We start from the raw sequence: 21,904 nt of genomic DNA, 5'->3' as shown, positions 1-21,904 counted from the left end.
CAGACTCCTCGCGTTTAAAGAAGAAACACTGCTGGAGAGATGGCTCAGTGGTTAAGAGCACTGACTCCTCTTCCAGAGGTCCTGAGTTCAATTCTCAGCAACCACATGGTGGCTCACAACCGTCTGTAATGGGATCTGATGCCCTCTTCTGGTGTGACTGAAGACAGCATTGTACTCACATACATAAAATAAATAATTCTGAAAGGAAGGAAGGAAAGGAGGAAAGAAGGAAAGAATGAAAGAAAGAAGAATCACCACCAACCCAGATTATTCCAGGCCCTGGGTCATCTCTGGTGACTGTTACCACCATAAGAAGCCCCTTTTGCAGCTTCAACCAATCATGGGCAGACTGAGTCTCAGTCAGAGCAGAGGAGGCCCTCTACCTCAGGCCACATCCTATCTGCACCCTCAACACCGAACTCTCCTTTTCTAGGGAAGCCCTTGGGCACTATTTAAGGCACATCTTCCACACTGAGCTTGCACAGTTGTTTTGTAAAGGTTGTGCATGTTTTGAGGCACATGCCTGTGAGTTCCCAAGGAGGCCGGAGGAGGTCATTAGATCCACTGGAGCTGGGATGCTGAGCCACCCAACATTGGTGCTGGAAATCAAACTCTAACCTCTGGCACAGCAGTAAGCTATCTGCTGAGATCTCATGTGCTTGTCCCCTCCCTCATCATGGCCTCCACGAGCTGCTGTTTCAAACATCTGCCCCCTTCTCTGGCTATTTAAGACAGTGATCTAAGTTTTTCCCTGTTGCTCCATCAGTACCATAAGTGGCCATCCCTGGTAGCTGCAGTAACCTCTGGAATGAAGCAATAGAGGGAGAGTCATGTTCTTCCTTTCAGCCAAATGGTGCCTTCTTTTCTCCCTGGTTCCCTTCTAAGCCTACAGACCATTTTGCCAGAAGGTATCTATCTGCATTGCTGCCTTAGAAATGACCCTTTGGGATATACTTTAGAACAGAATGTATACATCTAGTTCTGTAGGCTTCTCCCTCCTAAGCCTCTCTTCAGCCTGCATGAGCACTGCCTCCCTGTCTGTTAACTATTTTGAATGAAATGTATGCCAGCCAATCAGAACAGGTGTTAACTACAGCAGGGCAGAGGTCTGCAAGGTTGCAGAGCAGGTTAAAAGAAGCATCTTCTGGGTCATCATCTCCTCTCTTGGGGACTTAGAGGGATGCTTAAAACTGGCATTAATCTGAGGTTTAATTGTTGTCAAGGTTTATCAACTATATACTAGGCCAATTTATTCTCATTTTTCTGTTGGGTTAAGACAGAGTCTCATACAACATAGGCTAGCCTCCAGCTTGCTGTGTAGCCAAGACACAGGCTACTATAGTGAGCTTTATACAGTGTTGGAGAGCAAACTCCTGGCTTTATGCATGTGAGGTGAGTATTCTACCAACTCACTTCCTCAGCCCCTCGGTGGAATCACTCTAGAGCAGAGGCTGGAGAGATGGCTCAGCAAGTTAAGAGCTGCCCTTCCTAGAACCCAGCGGATCTTAGGAACTCATCTGGCCTCTGTGGACATAGGAAAAAAAAATACTTGGAATTATTTTTTAGCCACAGTGGAGAGAAGTATCTGCTGTTAACTAGACATTTATGTCTCCTCCAAATTCATCCATCGATACTCTCCCATGGTACCAGGATGTGGGGTCTTCAGGAAGTGATTAGGTTTAGCTAAGCTCAAGGGTCGATCAAAGCACTTATAAGACCAGAGGAAGTCAACCCTCACCAGAACTATACCATGCTGGCTCCCTCATCTTGGACCTGCAGCCTCTGGAGAAATGAATTCCTGTTGCTGGTTTTCTTTCTTAAGGCCTGGAAGGACTTAACAGTTTATTAAGCAGACAAGGAAAGCTCCCTTTAATAAATAAATAGATAAATTTTAGGTGGATCTGATCTGCAAAGCCAACCTGTCCAGAAAGCATTGCTGAGGTCATTTAGTCCTTCCTCAGAGCTGGTCAGCAAGCCAGGGAACCAGTGAGCAACAGCCTTGGATGCCAGTCAGTGAGCTGTCCAGCAGCCGGACAACAGTGATAAGACATCCACGCCACCCCCGGAATAATTGTTCAGCTACTGGGAGGTGGTTCAGTGGATCGACCTTTGCACCATTTAAGATAGAAATCTTCAAAGCCCAGGGACAGAATCATTAATTATCTCTAAAGAAGCAACAAAGAAACTAGAGAGGTGGGGTTTGCCAACAAATGATAAGAGTTTCAAAGTTGCCTGCCTAAGTCGCAGCTGCCAGCTTGCCTCCTGGACACCTGTCATGGTTGACCTAGAACCTGGGGTTGGTAGGGAGAGAGGCTTCCTGTTTTTCTTGTCCCATGGGGTTTGCTGTGTGCTAGGCCCACAGACGAGGCTCAGCAGACTTAATCAACAACCCAGGAGGTGACTGCATAAGGTTGGCTGATCAGAGGAAAGGGTAAGAAGACTTCAGACACCCTCCTGGATTTAAACACACTCTTTTGTACATAGAAAGGTGACATGAAATTTAATATAAAGCACAGTATTAACATCATATACAGATAAAGTGCCATATATCTAAAAGGAGAATCAAAATGCTAGGCAAACCTTCTCCTCTTTCCAGGCAGCCCGGAACACTGTCTCGGCCTTCTGGCCCTCGGCTCCACCTCACTCCCCTCGATTTTGTGAATGGAGCTGTGCAGTAGAAGCTCGGTGTTCCAACCTTCCTTTATCCTTGTGCTCTATGGGAAAGAGATGGCCTTCCCTGCTTTTCATGGAGCGCCTACAGCAGCTGCTTAGAAATTCTTTCCATAGCCCTTTGAGAGGCTGGTGTGTGTGTGTGTGTGTCTGTGTGTCTGTGTGTCTGTGTGTGTGTCTATGACTGTGTGTGTCTCTGTGTGTGTCTGTGTGTGTGTCTATGTCTGTGTGTGTGTCTCTGTGTGTGTGTGTCTGTGTGTGTGTCTCTGTGTGTGTGTGTCTGTGTGTGAGATCAAGTGCAGGAACATGCATGCAGAGCCCAGTGGTCAACATTAAGTATCTGCCTGTCTTCCATATATATTTAAAAGAAAGAGAGAGCGAGCAAGAGAGAGAGAGAGAGACAGAGACAGAGACAGAGAGACAGAGGAGCTTATTCTTTAGGTTACCTCTTTTAATTTATGGATAAACACACAATGTCTTTTGCTCGAGTAGAATTGTTGCATATAGGAAAGAACCAAAGATTTAAAAACCAGAAAAGGCAATTTTGCCAAGCTTCAGGAAGTGAGTAGACTCATGAAAAGCCTGCCCAGATGACCCTGAGTGACTGTGGAGCTGAAATAAGGTGGGTAAGAGTTCTGGTGAACTTGAGGCTGAGGAGTGAAGTCCTTCAGGATGAAACAGAAGATCTGAATGACACCACCACTCTCCGACATTTGTGCATGAGCATCTGTCATTGCTACTGTTCTTTTGCTGTGAAGTGAGACACCATGACCAAGGCAAAAAGAAAGCATTTAGTTGGGGACTTGATTACAGTTTTAGTTGGAGACAGAGACACGGAGACAGACTGGGCCTGGCCTGGGCTTCTAAAATCTCAAAGCCCCTCTCGGTGACACACCTCCTAATCCTTCCTCCATACTTCATCAGGTGGGAACCAAACACTTAAATATATAAGCCTTCAGGAGCCATTCTCATTCAAACCATGGTAGGTTTGCTTTTCTTCCCAGTGCATGTTGAAGTATTGATTAGAGAGGCCCACAAGGTTGGGCTTGGCCCCTGTATGCAGCATGCCCACACCACACACACACACACACACACACACACACACACAGAGAGAGAGAGAGAGAGAGAGAGAGAGAGAGAGAGAGAGAGAGAGTTGTAGTCTTGGAAACACTTCAATTTGAAACTCAAGTTCTGTAGAGATACAACAATGACTTGTCTTTTGTATTTGTCGTTTCTTTGACCGAGTATCTAAATTCCCTTAAAAGTTATGCTTCACCAGAGTATATTTTGCCACAAAACACAGATCCCGTTCTCTATTGCTTAAGCAGAATACTTGGCAAAGCAAAGGAATTCATAGGCCACAGTTTTGGAAACTGGAAGCAAGATCTATTCAGCATTCAGTGTTGGCCTCACAACATGGCGAAGGACCAGAAAGAAGTATGGGCATGCGAACATGGAGGTAGCCCCATTAGTACTAACTCTCCCAAGTCAGCCAGCATCAATCTCTTCCTGGGGTGGTGCCTCCCGTGACCTAAGGACCTCTAACTAGGCCCTGCAGGAAATCCTTTGGGTTCTGAGCTATTCAAGGGTGGAGAAGAGAAAGAAAGAAAGATGAAACTGAAGATGGAGAGAGCTCCATAAAAGTCCAAAGGAAACCAACAGAGCATGAATATGAGATATCTAAAGGGCTATTCTGAGCCTAGGGAGATGGCTCTGTGAATGAAAGTACTTGATATCCAAGCAAGAGGACCTGAGTTCAAATCCCCAGCATGTAAAAAGCCGAGCATGTCTGCACCAACATCTATACCCCAATTCTACTGTCCGGAGATTAGGGACAGAAGGGCTCTCTGCAGCTCCCTAGCTGCCAGCCTAGCTCCAGATTCAGTAGGAAATAAGGTAAAGACTGATAGACCAAGGCTCCCAGCATCCCCCTCTGGCTTCTACTCCACACACAGGCACTTACACCATTGCATGCAAGTTTATATATACTAACACACACACACACACACACACACACACACACACACACACACACACACACACACACACCATACATATATATCAACACACAAATAAATAAAGTTAAAGCAAATCAACAGAGACCTTGAAGCCTCATTTCCCTCCACCCTTCCTGGCCTCATGTACCTTAGTTGCCTGAAGAAAGTCTCTTCTCCTGAAGAATAGGCTGTGAGGACCCCATTTGTCTTCCATCAGTTTCACAGGAAGGTCCCTGCTTGTGAACTCTTCAGTACCCCAGTGGATTGTTCTTTTTTCCTCACTGTTCTGTAGGTATCAGTCTGGTAGGCCAACCCTCTGTGGTTGTGATTAGGGTAGGCATGACTGGCTCCCCGAGTCTCCCTCTTCCTGTTCTTTCCTCCCCATCCTCCCTCCCCCACCTCCCCCAACTTATTGTCTCCCCTTCTCCAGCTTTCTTTCATGACCATTCTTTGCTAAGGCTCCAGGCTCATTGGTGGGTGTCAGGATTATGATGTCATCACTGGGGGTGTGGCATCACCATCTGATGGAGCTTAGAAGAGAGAGGTAGATGAGGACCCAAGCAAATGCTTAGAGACCAGTTTTGGATTCAGCACAGAGCCTAGGCAAAGCTAGACGCAGATGGTTGGATCCCAATCCTTGCCACCACAGAATCCATAATCCAGGAAGTGGCACCCGACAAACAGAAGCTATCCAGAGAAGAAAGGACCACTTCCACTTTTCTTTACAGAGCATGAACAATTAGTGTTGTTTACCCAAACTCGTCTGAGATTCTCCTAATAGATGTATAGAAAAAAAAATCAATTCCAGGAAATTGTAGCTACATGTGAGGTCTCCGAAATGCCTAAAGCAGGGGCTGGGGACAAAGCTTGGTCAGTGATTAGTTTGCCTTGCAAACATGAAAGCTGGAGTTCAAGACCTAGTATTTACCTTTAAAAAAAAAAAAAATGTAGGGCATGATAGCATGAGTTTGTAATCTGAGAACAGGGAGGCAGAGACAGACGGAACCCTGAAGCTCACTGGCCGAGTATGTCTAGCCTAATTGGTGAGTTCCAAGTCAACAAAAGAGTCTGTCTCAAAGGAGGTAGCCTTCCTTAAAGATGACATCTGAGGTTGTCATCACACACACACACACACACACACACACACACACACACACACACTTAAAAAAGAAAAATACCTAAAACAGAAAGGGGAGCCATGCATAATCACAGGATACAAGTGCTACATGACTTACTGCCTAGTGCACTACAAACAAAAGTTTTTAAATGGCTATAAAGGTAGAAAGTTATTCATGAGAAATGAATCTTTTAGGTGGTGATAGTGCCACCATACTAGTGTCAGGACTCTGCCAGGGTGTCACACTAGTTTCCCAGCTTTCTCTGAGAGTCAAGGTGCACCGTGGCTTCTTCCTTCCTGTCACTATGTGGAGACTTAGGATCACAGTTCATGATCAGCTTCCTGGTACAAAGGGCTCCACCACAGATGTGAAGGTGAATCCTGGAAACCTAGGGCACAGCCTGACTATGCACAGATTCTGACTGTGTGCAGAGTCTTGAGTGTGCCATCCTATGTGGCTTCTGGCTGGTGCTCCTGAACCATGGAAAGAAAGCTTCATTTGGAAGATGAGTTATACAGGGAGGACTTTGTCTGGGTGGCTTGACAGGTCATGCACCACTGTTTAGAGACAGGCAGAAGGGCACAGGAACCACAGGGGAATCTCTGTATTATTTGTTTGCTTGTCCTTATGGGATAACCCCTCTTAGTAAGTCATGTGAAAATCTAACATCTTGAGCTGTCCTCTAAAAGAATGATTGTACCTAAAACATTCGTGAATAATTCCTACTGAGCACCAGACTCTTCTACAATGACTGCAGTGTAATGACCTTTCTATATCAAACTTTGGGGGATTCATTCGAATTATTTATCTCCACCTGAAGTTATAATTCTTTAACTTTTTATTGATTTGTTGTTGAGTTTCACATCATGTACCCCAATACCAATATCACTCATCTCCCCATCGCTCCATATCTGATCTCTACTCTTGCAACCTACACACACACACACACACACACACACACACACACACACACACAGCAGGAGGACTGACTTTCCTGCACTCCCTCTCTCTGTCTCTCTCTGTGTCCTTGTCTCCCTCCCTCTCCCCCTTCTCCCTCCCCCTCTCTCTTTTCTCTCTCTCTCTCTCTCTCTCTCTCTCTCTCTCTCTCTCTGCCTTCTGAAGTGAACTGCTGTATGTTTTGCCAATGGAGTCTGAGAAGTCTATAGGGACCTGCCTTGTTCCTCATCTGAGGAGATCACAGGTAAACCTGGAGAAGAGCCAGGCTGCTATGACTTTACCTTGCTGGGCTTCGGTGGTATTCAGTGGTTTTCCTCTCCTCCCATCCCCATCAAGGATGATCTAGACACAGAGAAACTCCATACTGGGTGTTTATGAGGAGGGAACTCACAAGATGGCCTCGGTGTCTGTACCCTCACCATTTGTATGCAACTGTCAACTTGAAGGGTGTCGCTAACTATCCCTAAGCACCTAAAGGGGTGTTAGAATCACTGCAGAGGAAGGAAATTAGCATGAAGTCTCTCTGCCTGAGTCACTTACATGAGGAACGAGTTTGAGGCTGCCCTTGGAATGGCCCCACCCCTAAGAATCCTCCTCTCTTACATTCGCTTTGTGGAGTTCACTGTTGACGCTGGGTGAACCAGCTAAGCCACTGATACACTCTACTGCAATCAAGAGAGCTGGGGCTGCCCGGCTCCACCGCTCCACGGCTCCAGGAGAGCACAAACTCAGATACAGCTCTGCATCTTCGCCAAATGTCTGACCAATCAGAAGCCAGCCATCACGACCCTGGCGGCGGTGCCACTTTCCCTCTAGCTCTGGGTTCAAGCTTCTTTGGGTCACTTTCATTCTTCACTCTTGTGAAGCCCCTCTGCCACCGTGCCTTTGTCTACACTGCACACCTTGTAACATCAATTATATTGTAAATGACCATGTATTTGTACTTGGTGAAAGAAGACTCTGGGGATGTGGAGGCTCCCCAGCTCCTTGTCTCAGACTCAGTATGCTTATATCAAGCATCTTCTAAGATGCCCTGTTCTGGGGGCAGGTCCTCTGGTCCTGAGGTAGGGGACCAGCTGAGAAGCTTACCCACAGAGAGACAGCTCTACTCTGCCTAGGAATTTTCAATCAGGACAACCTTCGTGACTTCTGCAAGCCATCCACAAGTTATTTCTGCTGCATACCCTAAACCTGCTGAATTGTTGATGTTTCCTCTTTAATCTGCTGCTTCTGAGGCTTGCAGTTTCTTTCTTTACTTTTGCTTACTTTGTACTTAAAAGTTTCCCTCATTCAAAGCCCGAAGCATGGGTGATGGTGAGCCATTCTCTATTCAGAACAGCCTTGGGGAAAGGGTCTTCCCCAAGCTCACCTTTGACCACACTGTAAGTATCACTATGCCCACCCTCAGAAAACTACATCGGTTCTGTCAGAGACTCTCACTGTGCTGCTCAACTGGATTCCAAACGCAATGTTTCATCTGCACACATGACTGGTATGAATCACTCTTCAGTAGGCAGCTACAGCAAGAGAATAAAGACTATTGACTTTTTTTTTTAACGTATCTAAACTGTACCTGGCACTCAAGTTTCAACAAATATTTTCTAATGAATGACTAATTATCACATCATGAAGTGTCATGCCTGACTACAAATAGGCTCATCATAATCACAAATAAAGCTGTGGTAAAATAAACGCTCATCACACTGAAAATACATGAATGAGCCCTGCCACAGTATGGAAGGTGTTGCCACCCTTGTCAGAGACCATCTTGATGCTTACAATATGCTGAGCCTAGTAGCAAGTACATAGGAGATGATTCTACCCTCGAGGAAGTTAAGATCCAACCCAACAACAGATCCCAGGCCTCTGGGAAGAGACACCAAGGAGAGTCCAAACCAAGGTGCCCTCTGGGGTGGGAAAAGAGATGGCTATGTGGAGAGCTAGAAACAGAAGAAGACAGGAAACTGACCTGTTACTACAGTGTGACCACAGACAGATGAGGCAATGCCTTGGGGCATCTCTAGAAAACCCAAGAAGGCACTGAATAGAAAATAAAAGCTCTATACTTTATGGTTATATGAAAGTTAAAACCGTCATGGTTGTAACGGACTGTGCAGGTGCCTGTTGGTAATCAACACTCCCCACAAACTGATATTTAAAACAAACAAGGAAAAAAAAACCAGCAATTGGCTCTGAGATAAGAAAGCATGAATATTGCCAGATACCTGAGGGGATTTCACTCAAAATTCCTGATAAGGAGAAAACCACAGAGCTGGAAGCACATCAACAGGACAGACCAACATGTGCTATGTTTCCTCTGCTTCAAAAGGTGTGTCTTAGGTTATCATTGCTGTGATGAAACACCATGACCAAAGCAACTTGGGGAGGAAAGGGTTTATTTCACGCACAGCTCCATCATCAAAAGCAAGAGCAGGGACTCAAGCAGGCAAGAAACCTGGAGGCAGGAACTGATGCAGAGGCCATGGACGGGTTGCTGCTGACAAGCTTGTTCCACATGGCTTGCTCAGCTTGCTTTCGATTAGAACCCAGGACCAGGGATGGCCCCACACACAATGGGCTGGGCTCTTCTCCATCAGTCACTAAGAAAATACCTTACAGGTTTGTCTACCACTAGATCTTATGAAGGCATTTTCTCAGTTGAGGCTCCCTCCTCTCTGATGACTCTGGCCTGTGTTAAGTTGACATAAAACTAGCCAGCATAAGACTCAAGTTTTTAGAATGTAAAAACTAAATATTGGGAACAGGAGGGCCATTTTCACCCATCTGCTGGTTGTCTGTTGCTGTGATAGAATACCCTAACAAAAGCAGCCCAGAAGAGAAGATGTTTGCTTTAGCTCACAGTCTCAGGTGAGTGACAGTCCATCACTGTGGGGAAGTCAAGGCAGGAAACGAAAGCAAATAGTCACATCCACAGTCAAGAACACAGAGGGAATGAAGATGTGCATGCTTAGTCCTCTGCTTACTTCCTCTACTCTTACACGGTCCAGGAGTCCTAAGCAGGGAATGGTGTCACCCACAGTGGACTGGGGCTTTTCACATCAATTACCACTCGTCATCAAAACAATGCCCCACAGACATAACTTGAACTAGACAACCTCTCTCACTGAGACTCTCCTCCAGGTTATTCTGGGTCCTGTCAAGTTGACACAGTGACCATCACTACTGAAACAGAGACTTAATCAGATGTGGAAGCAAACATAGTGTCAAGGTAAACATCCCATTATCTGAGGTCCCTAAAAGGCCAGGTAAGTCTTCCTGGTCACTGGTATCAGCTCCTACCATCTCCTCCCATTCTCTCTGTATCTCCAATGGCTCCCCTCTCCAGTCCTGGAGCCTGGTGCCATTTCTTACCTCATGCTCAGCCAACTGCTAGGGCTCTTCCATTGTTCCTCAGAAGACTCACCTTATATTGGAGACCTTGCTCTAAAATTGCTCCTAATCGTTCTCTATCCACCTCAGACAAGCTGTTAACTCTCCTCTCCTAATGCAGAGGCTTGTGGGAAGCAGCAAGGACTCGTGTGAGATTAAGTGATTGTCTAGTGTACACAGGAGGCTGGTAGGTTGTTAGACATCTCTCTCAATGTCTTTCATAGACTGCAGTGGCAGAGCAACAGCGATGAGTTGAGATTTCATCCCCTACCTTGGTGATAAAGATGTTCTGTAATTTTGCCCTTTAAGCAAGATATCCAGTTTGGGTCTTCTGCCCTCTGTGTCCTGCCCTGTTAGGGTGAGTTAGTTCTGCGAATGGTGCCATATCCAGGACCAGTGGGCTACTTCCCTCACCTGCCTTGCCTGTGAACCATAACCACTGGCCTGCATGTTGGGCCAGAAGTTGGCTGGAAACCTGGTAACCATGGCTTCTACCTCAAGTTCTGTAGACTAGGGAGTTGGCCACAGGAAGTGACCTCAAGCTGCTTCCACAACCACCAGACTACACTGCCATCCACAGAAGTAGTACTGCTTACCCAGAGACTCCCTGCCCCTTCTCACAGAACACTGGTTCCCGTTCCAGACTCAACTGCCACTAACTGCCCACTACTCAGGCTTCCTGGCCTTCCATTGGGCCCATTACTCTCTCCAGCTTAGAAGTAGAACTTCATCCCTTACAGAGTTCCTGGAGCTCTGTCTCCTTCAGCTTCCTTCCTCACTCGCTACACAGGGCCCTCAGGATCAGCACAAGGATGAATCCCTTACTTGGGCAAGCACCTCACTAGGCTTCTGAGGTCCTCTGGAAGCCTTAGTCCACACCTTTCTCCTGAATCCCCCCAGCCTGTGAGTTCTTTAAAGGCAGACCCAAAGTGTTGCTGTTTGGTTTATAACCTCAAGGTAAGGAACAAACTGCATTTGAGTCAAGTAAGCCTCGGTTTTCATCGGACTACTACAACAGTCTCTCGACCTCAAAGCCACTGCCTCCTCTGGATGATTCGAACGTTTAACAACCATGGGCTGTAATGTGCTGTATGATGCTTTTGAAACTATGCCAAGCACCAGGGCAAAGGAACTGTAGACTAAGAAAAGGACTTGGGAGATAGCAGGACCATTTCCAAGATCCCAGTCACTGAGCTTGCCCCCAAATTAGGCCAAATAATCCTTCCAATCCCAGACCACCCTGGAAAGCTCTGCCCCCCCCCCCAAGCCTCCCAAGATAGCCTACCTCCTGCTCAGTTCTTTGCTGTTTCTCATCTGAGCAGAGGCAGCCACCCTCCTTGATTTTCCTTCCCAATAAATCTGTTGTGTAAAGTTTGTTGTGCAGTGAGACTCTGTGGTAGTCCTTGGCTTCCGGCTGCCAGGATACCTTTCCATCTGAGCTGTAACAACTTACAATGGGCATCAGGCTGCTGAATATGGTGTGTGGGAAGATCTACAAAGACAGGCTCCAGGGACGAAGAGAACAAGGGCAGAGTATAATTCTAGAGATGAGGGGAAGGGGTGGAACCCAAGGCTTAGACTAGCTTCAAGAAGAAAGGAGTCCACAGCAGGACCCAAAGGAAGCTATGAAGAGCTCAGGTTTTGCTAACAAGGCTCTTAGACACTTGTGACCAGAGCAACCAAAGGCATGAGTGTTGATGTGGACCTTCTCCCACTATGCTAGGAGCCCTTAGAATCTAAAGCTTAGAGGATGGTTTTTAATTGGGGAGATGGCAAAATCCCATCTGTGTCTGGAGGGGGATGGGCTAGGAGGAAAAATCAGAAGCCAGGCAAAGTGGTTAGCTGCCGGGGCAAGGCTTATGAAACATAGGGAGTGCTCTAGAAACATCCACCGAATGGCACAGTCCCTGCTTTGAAGACTGGGCTTTCCTACAGTGGGAAGCTGCATTGTGACAAGGAAGGTTTCATCTTGACCTATGAAATTGAAAGAAGATCTTATTACTGCTGTACTTACGTTAATGTTTGAAGGCCACACGCTTCGGATCCATCCGGGGTCTCTCATTATTGGGATCTGAAAGGAAAAAAAAAAAAAACAGAAGTTAGAGATACACAATAAGTAAACCATGACCTGATTATATGTCAAAGTCTTTATGTTTTTACATATCCAGAAGAAAAATAATGGAGCTGGAGTCATGGCTCAGCAAGCAAAGTACTTGCTCTACAAACACCAGAACCCATAGAATAAAGTTGAACATGGTGGTCTGAGTTTGTAATCCTCACACTAGGGAGGCAGAGAGTTGCTGGCCAGCTGATGTAGCCAAATCATCTGCAACCCAGGCTAGTGAGAGACTCACAAGCCCCAGGTAGGGTGCAAGGGAGATGGCTCAGTGGATAAGAATATTTGCTGCGCACATCGAGGACCTGAGTTCGAATCCCCAGCACTCACTTATAAAATATGGTGAGCATGGCTATGGGTGTGCATAACCCCAACACTGGGGTCGTGGAAAAAAAGCAGATCTCAGGATCTCACTAGCCAGCTGAAACAGTGAGCTGGTCCCATGGCAACAAAGGGAGGAATGACCAAGGAAGACACCTAATATCCTTCTCTGGATTTGGATTCTGCATATGCATTGATTGGCATCCACACACACACACACTCACACACAGAGTGGGGAGAGAGGGAGAGAGAACAACAATCATACATGGCAACTCTCATCTGTAATCCAGTGTTCAGAAAAGTGAAGCAGGAGGACTATAGAGAGCTTGTGGCCCACTTAGGCTACATAGTGAGTTCCCGGCCAGCCAGCACTATAGCATGAGTGAGATCCAATCTCAGAAAAAAAAAAAAAAAAAGAGCAGTTAACAGCCAAACAAGTTTTTAGAAGAGTCAATGGGAACACTCTAGAACCGGCTAGTAGTGAGGACTAGACAACCAGTGACTGTGCTAAAAACCGCAGAGCAATGCACTTTACCACAGAGAGCTGCAGCTCAGCTTTTTTAAATAAAGAATTCAGGACTAAGCAGCACACGGAAAGCGTGGATTTTCTTTGGCATCCAGAATGTGATGTGGTCACGAACCCCATTCCTTCTCTCTTTCTCCATCCCATCATCCTACCACACAACACGTGGGTGAAGCTACAGGTCAGGCAGAGAGTTAGCAATGGGACCAGAACTCAGGAAAGCAGCCACACCTGTTTCTTAGGAGTTAACAGGGTACACAGCCTGCTTGTTCCCCTCCCAAAGGGGATCCTATGAACATTGTATGGGCATCGTATGAACTGAGTCCACAGAGACTAAAGGGCAAAGCCTAGTTCCCTGGCATAGCTGTCAGTACTCCCGGTACAGTGTAACCATGTTAAAGGAGACCTACAACCATCTCTTCTGCAAAGGACCCAATTAGCACCACCTAGAGTGTATCACCATGCAGGGTTAGCCCAGCTTTCTAAAGAACATGCTAGCTGTCCAGAGCCTTTAATTAATTACATCCCAGTTTTGTCCAGAACATGCCTTTATTAATTTCTTTCCCACTGTTGTGATAAAATGCCCTAGCAAAGAAACTTAAGGGAGATGGGGTTTATTTCGGCTGACAGTTCAAGTTCATGATGATAGGCAAGTCAGGGTAGTAGGAGCTTGAAGCAGGTGGTCACATTACATCCACAATCAAGAAGCAGATAGTAACACATGCTTGCCTGCTGGCTGGTTCTCAGCTCCATTCTCCACTTTATTCAGTACAGGATTCCCCTGCCTAGGAAATGGTTCCACCTGCAGTTCAAAATAGTCTCCCCATTACATTTCACAAGGACAAGATCGTCCCTCACAGGCACGCTCAGATGCCCATTCTTCTCCCAGGGGAGTCTGGATTGTGTCTAGTTGGCAGTTAATACTAGCCATCACAATACATGATTTGAGCTCAACTAATGCAACTCTAAATAACCAAGCCTTGTAGTCCCGCCCCCACCCATCTTGCTACCTCTTTGACTGGGCTAGCTTTCCTGACCCATGCTTGTTGGCTGGCTGATGGTGATGTTCTGCACCATTTTGTGTTGAGTGCCTGTCAGGGTCCTGTGCTTTGCTTGGTTCTGGGAGCACAGAGATGTGTGAGATGGGACTCGGCAAGTCACTTAGGATCTAGTGGTAAACAGAAAGGCAAGTAAAAAAAAAAAAATATGGCCAAAGTTGACCTTCAAGAGATGCCCAGTGTGATGGTTACTGTTAATTACCAACTTGGAAGAATCTAGAATCACCTTCCAAGTGAGTTTCAATGAGGGATTGCCTAGATGAAGTTGGCTATAGCAGGCGGACTATCTTGGTTGTATTAATTGGGGTGGGATAACCTTCCTACTATGGGTGAGCCCATTTCCTACGCAGGAGATCCTGGACTGTGTAACCATAGAAAAAGCAAGTTGAGCACCAGTATGCATGCATGCATTGTCCTCTGCTGTTGACCAATGATGAAACATGACCAGCTGCTTCAAGTTCCTGCTGCCTCAGTCTCCCCACAATGATGGATTGTAACCCAGAATCCAGAGCCAAATAAACACTTTGACTCTCACATTGCTTTCTCTGGGTATTTTCTCACAAAAACTGAAAAGGAAACTAATATACGTAGGGAAGAGTGAAAGCACAGAGGAGGAAGCCAGCCACCCACCATCATGCATGGGCTCAAACTGGAGAAGGCTCCATCCCTGTGCAGATGTGCAGAAGGCACCATCTGACACGCCTCCTAAAGCTGAGTGTCTCCCAGGGAGAAGCAAGAAGATAAGGCTTCTACAAGCAGAGAAGTGGGGTGCTCAAAAAATGGAGGCCCAAGCCTTAGGGGGCCCTGTGAGTACAGAAACCTGCTGCATGCCCCAGCATGAAGATGGTGGAGGGGGCAGGAGGCGCTTAGGGCAGGATCTGGAGGAGTTCAGATATCAGTGGGCCCTGTCGTCAGCATTTTAAGAACATGTTCCTCAAAGGAGACCCTTACAGGTTCCCCATCTTTGCCGCAGAAAATCTCTGGACCACAACGCAAAGAGAGAGAGAGAGAGAGAGAGAGAGAGAGAGAGAGAGAGAGAGAGAGGATGAGGGGTGTGGCTTTCAATGGATCTCAGTGCATGAAAGATGCCCAGGAGGCAGAAAAATGAGTCCCAATACGTGGCTAGGCTGTGACTGAGGTAATATCAGTCCATGGGACAAGAGGAAGAGTACTCACAGGTAAGTGCAGCCCTCACCCCTCATCAGAGAAACTTCTCTTTGCAACAGATGCCATTATAGAAAACCACAATTCATCAAAATGCAGAGGCCAAGAGATGACGTGATGTCCAGTCTTAACCGATACATCTACAACACAGCTCCCTGTTCTGGCTTTGCTGAGGAAGCCATGTTAGTGTGATTTCTCAGGTATAGCTCCTCTGATATTTCTAGGAGACACAATTTCATAGCAATTTTCTGTTCCTCTGGCTCTCACAGCCTTTCTGCCCCCACCTTTGCAATGACCCCATGGCATTTAATGGCATTCTGGTTTCAAATGACCACTGCCTTTGACTTCCATTTGCTATTCAACCCCCATCTCCATCGGAAGCTACAGTGAGACTCTCAACTTGAACTCTGGTGCTTGAGAACAGCTGTCTCAAATTCTTCTGGGGCCACAAACATGGTCGTGTATACAGCAGTCTCTCTGTGTGACATCTGGACTATTTGCCCACCCACATGGTTGACTAGAAAGGCTGACAGCAATTGAAACTCACAGTGAATGCATCTGCCCCTGATGGAAAATGAAATTTCTGATGGAACCCCAAAGCTATTCTTCTACCAACAGGGGCACGGTGTCTCTAACACCAATTTCCATGAGAGCTGTTTTGATTTTAGAGGTTAAAACACAGGGACACCAAAAATGGCGGAAGCGTATGTCACGCCACAGGTTCCATGGGGCACATGATAAGATGGTGGAGTGGAGATCCGACTGGCAGTACTCCAGTCTGGGACCTTCCAAGGCTTCCTCAGAAGAGCATTAAAAAAAAAAAAAAAAAAATGAGCAAGGGAGGGCTTAGAAGGGAGAATCAGGAGGATCTGAAGTTCAAGGTCATCCTCAACTACACAGAAAGTTTGAAGCTATCCAGGGCTACCTGGGACTCAGTGTCAAAAGGAGGGGAACAGAGAAGGAAAGAGGAAGGGAGAGAGGATGGAAGGGAAGAAGAAAAGAAGGGAGAAAGGAAGGGAGGGAGGGAGGAAAAACAGCTGCGTCTGAACCTTTTTTTTTTTTTTTTTTTTTTTTTAGAGATTACAGGCATGAGTTTTTTTCTTTTTCTTTTTTCTTTTTTTATTTATTTTATGTATATAAGTACACTGTAGCTGTCTTCAGACACACTAGAAGAGGTCATCAGATCCCATTACAGATGGTTGTGAGCCACCATGTGGTTGCTGGGAATTGAACTCTGAACCTTTGGAAGAACAGTTGGTGCTCTTAACCACTGAGCCATCATTCCAGCCCACGTCTGAACCTTTTTTTTTTTTTTTTAAGTTTTTAAAGATTTATCTTCTGTATTTTGAATGTTTTGTCTGCATGTATATGTCTACCATGTGAGTGCCTGGTGCCCGCAGAGGTCAGTATAGGTTATCAGATCCCCTGAAACTGCAGTTATAGATGGCTTTGAACCACCATGTGGGTTCCAGGAATCAAATCAAAGTCCTCTGGAAGATCATCTGGAAGACCAGCAAGTGCTCTTAACCCCCCAAGCCATCTCCCCAGCCCCTTGCTTTCTTAATAATACACCATAATAGTTAGTCTTGAGTGAGTCTAACCCTGTCTCGGTGGGCCCTTGTCTCCAGCTAAACTGAGGTTCAGGGCTGGCCAGAGCAAGCTATCATGACATCGCCTGTACTGAATCACCCTGGAAAACCTTCCAGTTGGAAGGTCAAGGAGAGCAGCCTTTCTTCCATCTCCATCCTTCCTCTTTATGCCACACTCTGTAGCTCCTTCAGCTTCTGAGCACAGCCTCCTCATCTTCACACAGGCCATTCCTCCTGCCTGGGCTACACTTCAGCTGGCCAAATGTGTCAGCTCCTCAGCAAAGCTACCCTTGACCTCCGCAACATGATCACGGAGAACTGTACCTTCTCAGAGCACCTGCATGCTCCCCTCATAGCACTTAGCACAGCTTGACAATGTGCATTCGTTTGCACAAGTGTCTGCCTAATGACAGCCTCCTCCATAAGGAGCATGGCCTATTCTTGTCATCGAATTCACTGAAGCCTTGGGCCATGGTAGGTAGTCATTAAATATTGCTGAATGGAAGAACAGAGGTATAATTTTCTCAACATTCAAGGGAAGACACTGGAGCTAAGAGAGTCAAGTGAATTAGCTCGTTATACAACCAGCAGATTGTGTGTGTGGGGGTGGGGGGTGAGCTAGGATTTGTCCATGGTTTCAGTAACTTCAAAGCCAGAATGTCCACTGTATTTCAGGCTGATGACTGTGGGAGGAAATAGCACAGCCTTACTCTTAAACACATTCCCTAAAACGATGTGGGGGCGGGGGGGAGGGGGAGACAGGGATCCTTCAGCTCCCTCTGCAGCCTCTGCCTCGGGTCCAAGAGTTCCCTTCTATTCTCTGTTCCTAGTCACATCCTCTTATTGACATGTAGGAGAGCTGAAGTCCCCAGGCCTCACCCAATGTTCACATAAATGTGTGGCTTCTGCAGGACACCCTCAGCAAGGCTGGGTACATTCCACAGAACAGATCTAACAAAGGATGCTGGAGAGGAAGAGCCCAGGACTGTGTGAAATCCAAAGAAGATCCACCAAGGACTTGGCCCCATGTCTTAGAGTGCAGTGAGGGGCATGGTGCTACCTGCTCCAACATTCACTGACTCCTGTGGGTATGCACAACTTGACTTGTGGGTCCAGACTTCGTGGATACTCCATTCAGGGGATACCAGATATCAGTAGATTCATCAAGAGGTACAGAAGATAATGATGGATTTAAGTCCCATGGCAGAAACGTACAGAAAATCATGAAGACCTGGGACAGACACTTGCAGGGAGCCTGTGAACTCCTAGTTCTGTCCCAAAGTCATCACAGGGCCTGCTAATTCCAGCCTACATATACCCTGCTGACAGAGAAGGCAGGCTTGAGCTTCCATGAGCTGTGCAGATTTGTGTGTGTGTGTGTGTGTGTGTGTGTGTGTGTGTGTGTGTGTGTGAGAGAGAGAGAGAGAGAGAGAGAGAGAGAGAGAGAGAGAGAGAGAGAGAGAGAGAGGCACATGGACATACATCTGTTCTAGATTAACAATGCCTTCAGATTCTTGGTGACTCTTGGTATCGGAGTTCTCCCCTTAAACCTGAGCCACCCTGAGTGGCTGACCTTGTCAATAACATGAAGGACCCATGACAACCTCCTCACAGCTCAGGTTGTGAGAGTCCTCACATCATCCTCTTCTGTCTCAAGCCATGCTTTTTCTTGAAGTGTTGGACACCAAGTAGGGGCCCTGGCTCTGCAGTGTCACCCCTCAGGGGCCCACTGTCCTGGGCCCTCCAGCTCTCTTCTCCCACAGGCATAGATGGGTTGTTACAAACCAGATCATTTAGCTGACAGGAACCACTGAGTGGGCCAACCCCAAGGGGCAGAAGAATCATAGAACTGAATCCCACACACATTCTAGACATGAAATAGTTAATGTTTTCACTAGCATATATTGATTTCACTATCATATATTGATTATGCATGGTGAGTTTCATTGTGATGCTTTCCTTCATGTAGAGAGCATATTCTGATGCTCGTCACCCCAGCTCATTAGTCTCTCATGCACCCCTCCTCCTGCCGGTCCTCTTTCTCTTCCCACCCGGCCTTCCTTCAACCTTCATGTCTTTTTTTAATGACCCAATGAGTTTCATCAGGGTTACTTACAAGAGCATGGGTCAGAGCTGTTTGCAGGGGCATGGGTGGGGGTGTCGATTACAGGAACACAGACACCTCGCCAGCAACCATCACTTGACTATGAGTCCTCAGGGAGAGTTGGAGTCGCATGATGTTATGGTTTGCATATATTTGGCTCAGGGAGTGGCACCACTAGAAGGTGTGGCCCTTTTAGAGTAGGTGTGTCACTGTGGTCGTGAGCTCATCCTAGCTGCCTGGAAGCCAGTATTCTGCTAGCAGCCTTCAGATGAAGATATAGAATTTTCAGCTCCTCCTGCACCATGCCTGCCTGGATGCTGCCATGTTCCCACCTTGATGATACTGGACTGAACCTCTGAACTTGTAAGCCAGCCCCAATTAAATGTTGTCCTTACAAGAGTTGCCTTGGTCATGGTGTCTGTTCACAGCAGTAAACCCTAACTAAAATACACGAGTCCCCCATCCCCCTTCAAGACAAGATGTCCATGGGCCCACTCTTGTGCAGGTAACATAGCTGCTATAAATTCAAGAGTGCGGTGATCTTGTCATGCCCAGAACTCAGCACTACCCCACTGCTCCCCAAGTACTTCCTCCAGTTTGTACATTTCTTTTTAAAAACAGAGTCTCATTATATAATGCAGGCTGACCTTGAACTCACAGAGACCCACCTGCCACCTGAAAGATGGGATTAAAAGCCTGCACTACAGTGCCCAGCCCACTTCTGACTCTTTAAAACGTTTAAGTCTTTGGGTCTGGGTCTCATTGCTCCTCTACAACAGCATGGAGGTCAGCAGGCTCCTTGCAGGACTCAGTTCTTTCCTTTCACTACATGAGCTCCAGGAATTAAACTCAGGTCATCAGGCGCTTGGTGGCACCTAGCCATGCCAGTGGCCTCTCTGACACTTTTTTCTTCCCCTTCTTCTATAATGTCCCCCAAGCCTTAGAGGAGGTATAGTCGTCCCACTTAGGGATAACAATCACAGTCACTTCTTCACACTATGACTGGTTCTGAATCTCTTCAGTAACTATTACACACACACAAAAAGTGTTTGTGACCAAAGCTGAGAACATTACTAACCTATGGGCATAAACATAGTTGTTTAGAAGGCAAGCTTGCCAGGCACATCGTGTCCAGTTAGCAAAACATCAGAGGCTTCCCCATATGCAAGCCAGTAAGTATTGGAGCAGCATGTTCCAGAAGAGTAAACAGCCAGAACAGAACATGTACACAGGAGCAGGAAGACAGTCTGGACTGGGTGATTCTTTGAACAGTGGCCTGCATATACCTGGAAGGTGACAGGGACAGTGACTTTGCCTGTCTGGGCAAGAATATCTGTCTTGTCTGTATGGACAGTTTTGGCCCATGTGTGATCCCTGTCCTCTACCCCGTGTGTGTGTGTGTGTGTGTGTGTGTGTGTGTGTGTGTGTGTGTGTGTGTGTGTGTGTGTGTTTATGACAAAATGATTCTCTGAGTGAAATTGATCCCATGGCTCAGTCACCCACCTGGCTATTTACGAAAGGCACCATGCAGATTCCACGTGTTTGCACACGCAGATGCTTCTGTGTAGGGTCAGGTTGACTGGGAAACTGGCCAACCCTAGGATCCAGAGCCAACAGGCAGCTATCCCAGCCTCACTGGCCTCCCTAAAGTCCTGGCCTCCAAGACTGGAGGCAAGCCAAAGAGTGTTGGCTCAGAGCCACCCCTTCTCCAGTCGTCCCCCACCCCCACTCCGCAGCAGGGAAACATTCCCAGAGGGAACTGAGGGAAGAGGATGTTCTCACTGCAGCCTTCCTCTTAGCCAGCCCACAAACTCTGGCTTTCTATTGCACACTGCCTTTTCCTCGACAAACCATGTCAAGGAGGGCAAGGTTTGTCTCTCTCTCTCTCTCTAGACTCCAAGTGGCAGCTTTAACCATGCCTTCTTTAAATTTATTTATTTTGGGGTTCTTTGAGATAGAGTTTTGCTATGCAACCCAGCTGTCCTGAAACTTGCAGCAATTCTTCTGCCTCAGCCTCCAAAGTGCTAGGATTACAGACATGGGCCACCATGTTCTGCAAAATCTTACATATCGTGTGTTTCCATCTGTTTGGAAGGTTTTTGGGTTTTGAGGTACTGGGGACAGAAGGCAGGCTCTCACAAATGCTAGACACATGTGCCACCACTGAGCTGCACCCTCTGCTCTCTTGTCTTCTTACGTTTTGCTGCACTGATGTCCTCCCAGGGCTGGCCTTGTCTGCAAGGCAGCCATTTGCAAGCAAACCAAAGTCAGAACCTTGCCTCCAACTGCCACTTCTCTGGGCTCTCAAGACCTTGAGCCTCCAACCAACTGTGTGTTCTTTTCCCCTCAGGACTGTCACCACACAGTGAGGTCAGCTCCTCTGTCTAAGATGATATAGGCTGGTTGATTCTAGCCTGAGTGTCCCACTTTATTCCCTCTTTCCCATAGAAGCCCCATCTGCCTTGTATTACCTGGCTTGTGATGCCTCCCAGACAGCCCCTGCTTCCCTATATGCTCTAAGCCTCCTGCTCTACAAGGTGTCACCACACTGTCCATTCATGACACTCATGTCCACATCTGCACGCCTAACACAACTTCTTTAAAAAAATTCTGAATATCTTTAAAACCTCTGGCTCCCTGGAGCCCGTGACTAGCTGAAACTTAGTGGAGACAAGCAGAGTGGCATTGGTGTACTGACAGCCAGACACTGTACAGGTTAGTTCAGCAAGACAGCATGGCCTAGACCAATAGACGTCTGCCGACCAGAACAGACAAATCAGCCCTGGATTCCCCTACCCCAAGAAGTGATGCAGCCAGCTTGATGCAATCTAGAAGACTGGGGTTTGACCAGCAGAGCTCAACCCTGACCATCACCCACATTTGTTCCTCTGCTGTAA

The 21,904-nt window shown here is 46.9% G+C and overlaps 1 protein-coding gene across 9 annotated transcripts in view; it reads right to left on the bottom strand.

The window, feature by feature from the left end:
• Positions 1 to 21,904, bottom strand: part of Lpin1 (lipin 1) — a 108,600-nt gene that overhangs the window by 66,869 nt on the left and 19,827 nt on the right. For 6 of the 9 annotated variants that reach the window (XM_076942107.1, XM_076942106.1, XM_076942108.1 and 3 more), the window contains exon 2: positions 12,147 to 12,203. In XM_076942107.1, coding sequence (XP_076798222.1) covers positions 12,147 to 12,203 — 57 coding nt within the window. Of the gene's footprint in view, positions 1 to 4,815; positions 5,113 to 12,146; positions 12,204 to 21,904 lie in introns of those variants that run through there. The other 3 variants (XM_076942110.1, XM_076942112.1, XM_076942114.1) reach the window with 1 other exon arrangement.

This window comes from Arvicanthis niloticus, chromosome 11 (assembly GCF_011762505.2).
Source record: "Arvicanthis niloticus isolate mArvNil1 chromosome 11, mArvNil1.pat.X, whole genome shotgun sequence".
Lineage (NCBI taxonomy): Eukaryota > Metazoa > Chordata > Mammalia > Rodentia > Muridae > Arvicanthis > Arvicanthis niloticus.
Note: the sequence above shows the minus strand (reverse complement) of the source record. Positions and strands in the feature narration are given on the sequence as shown.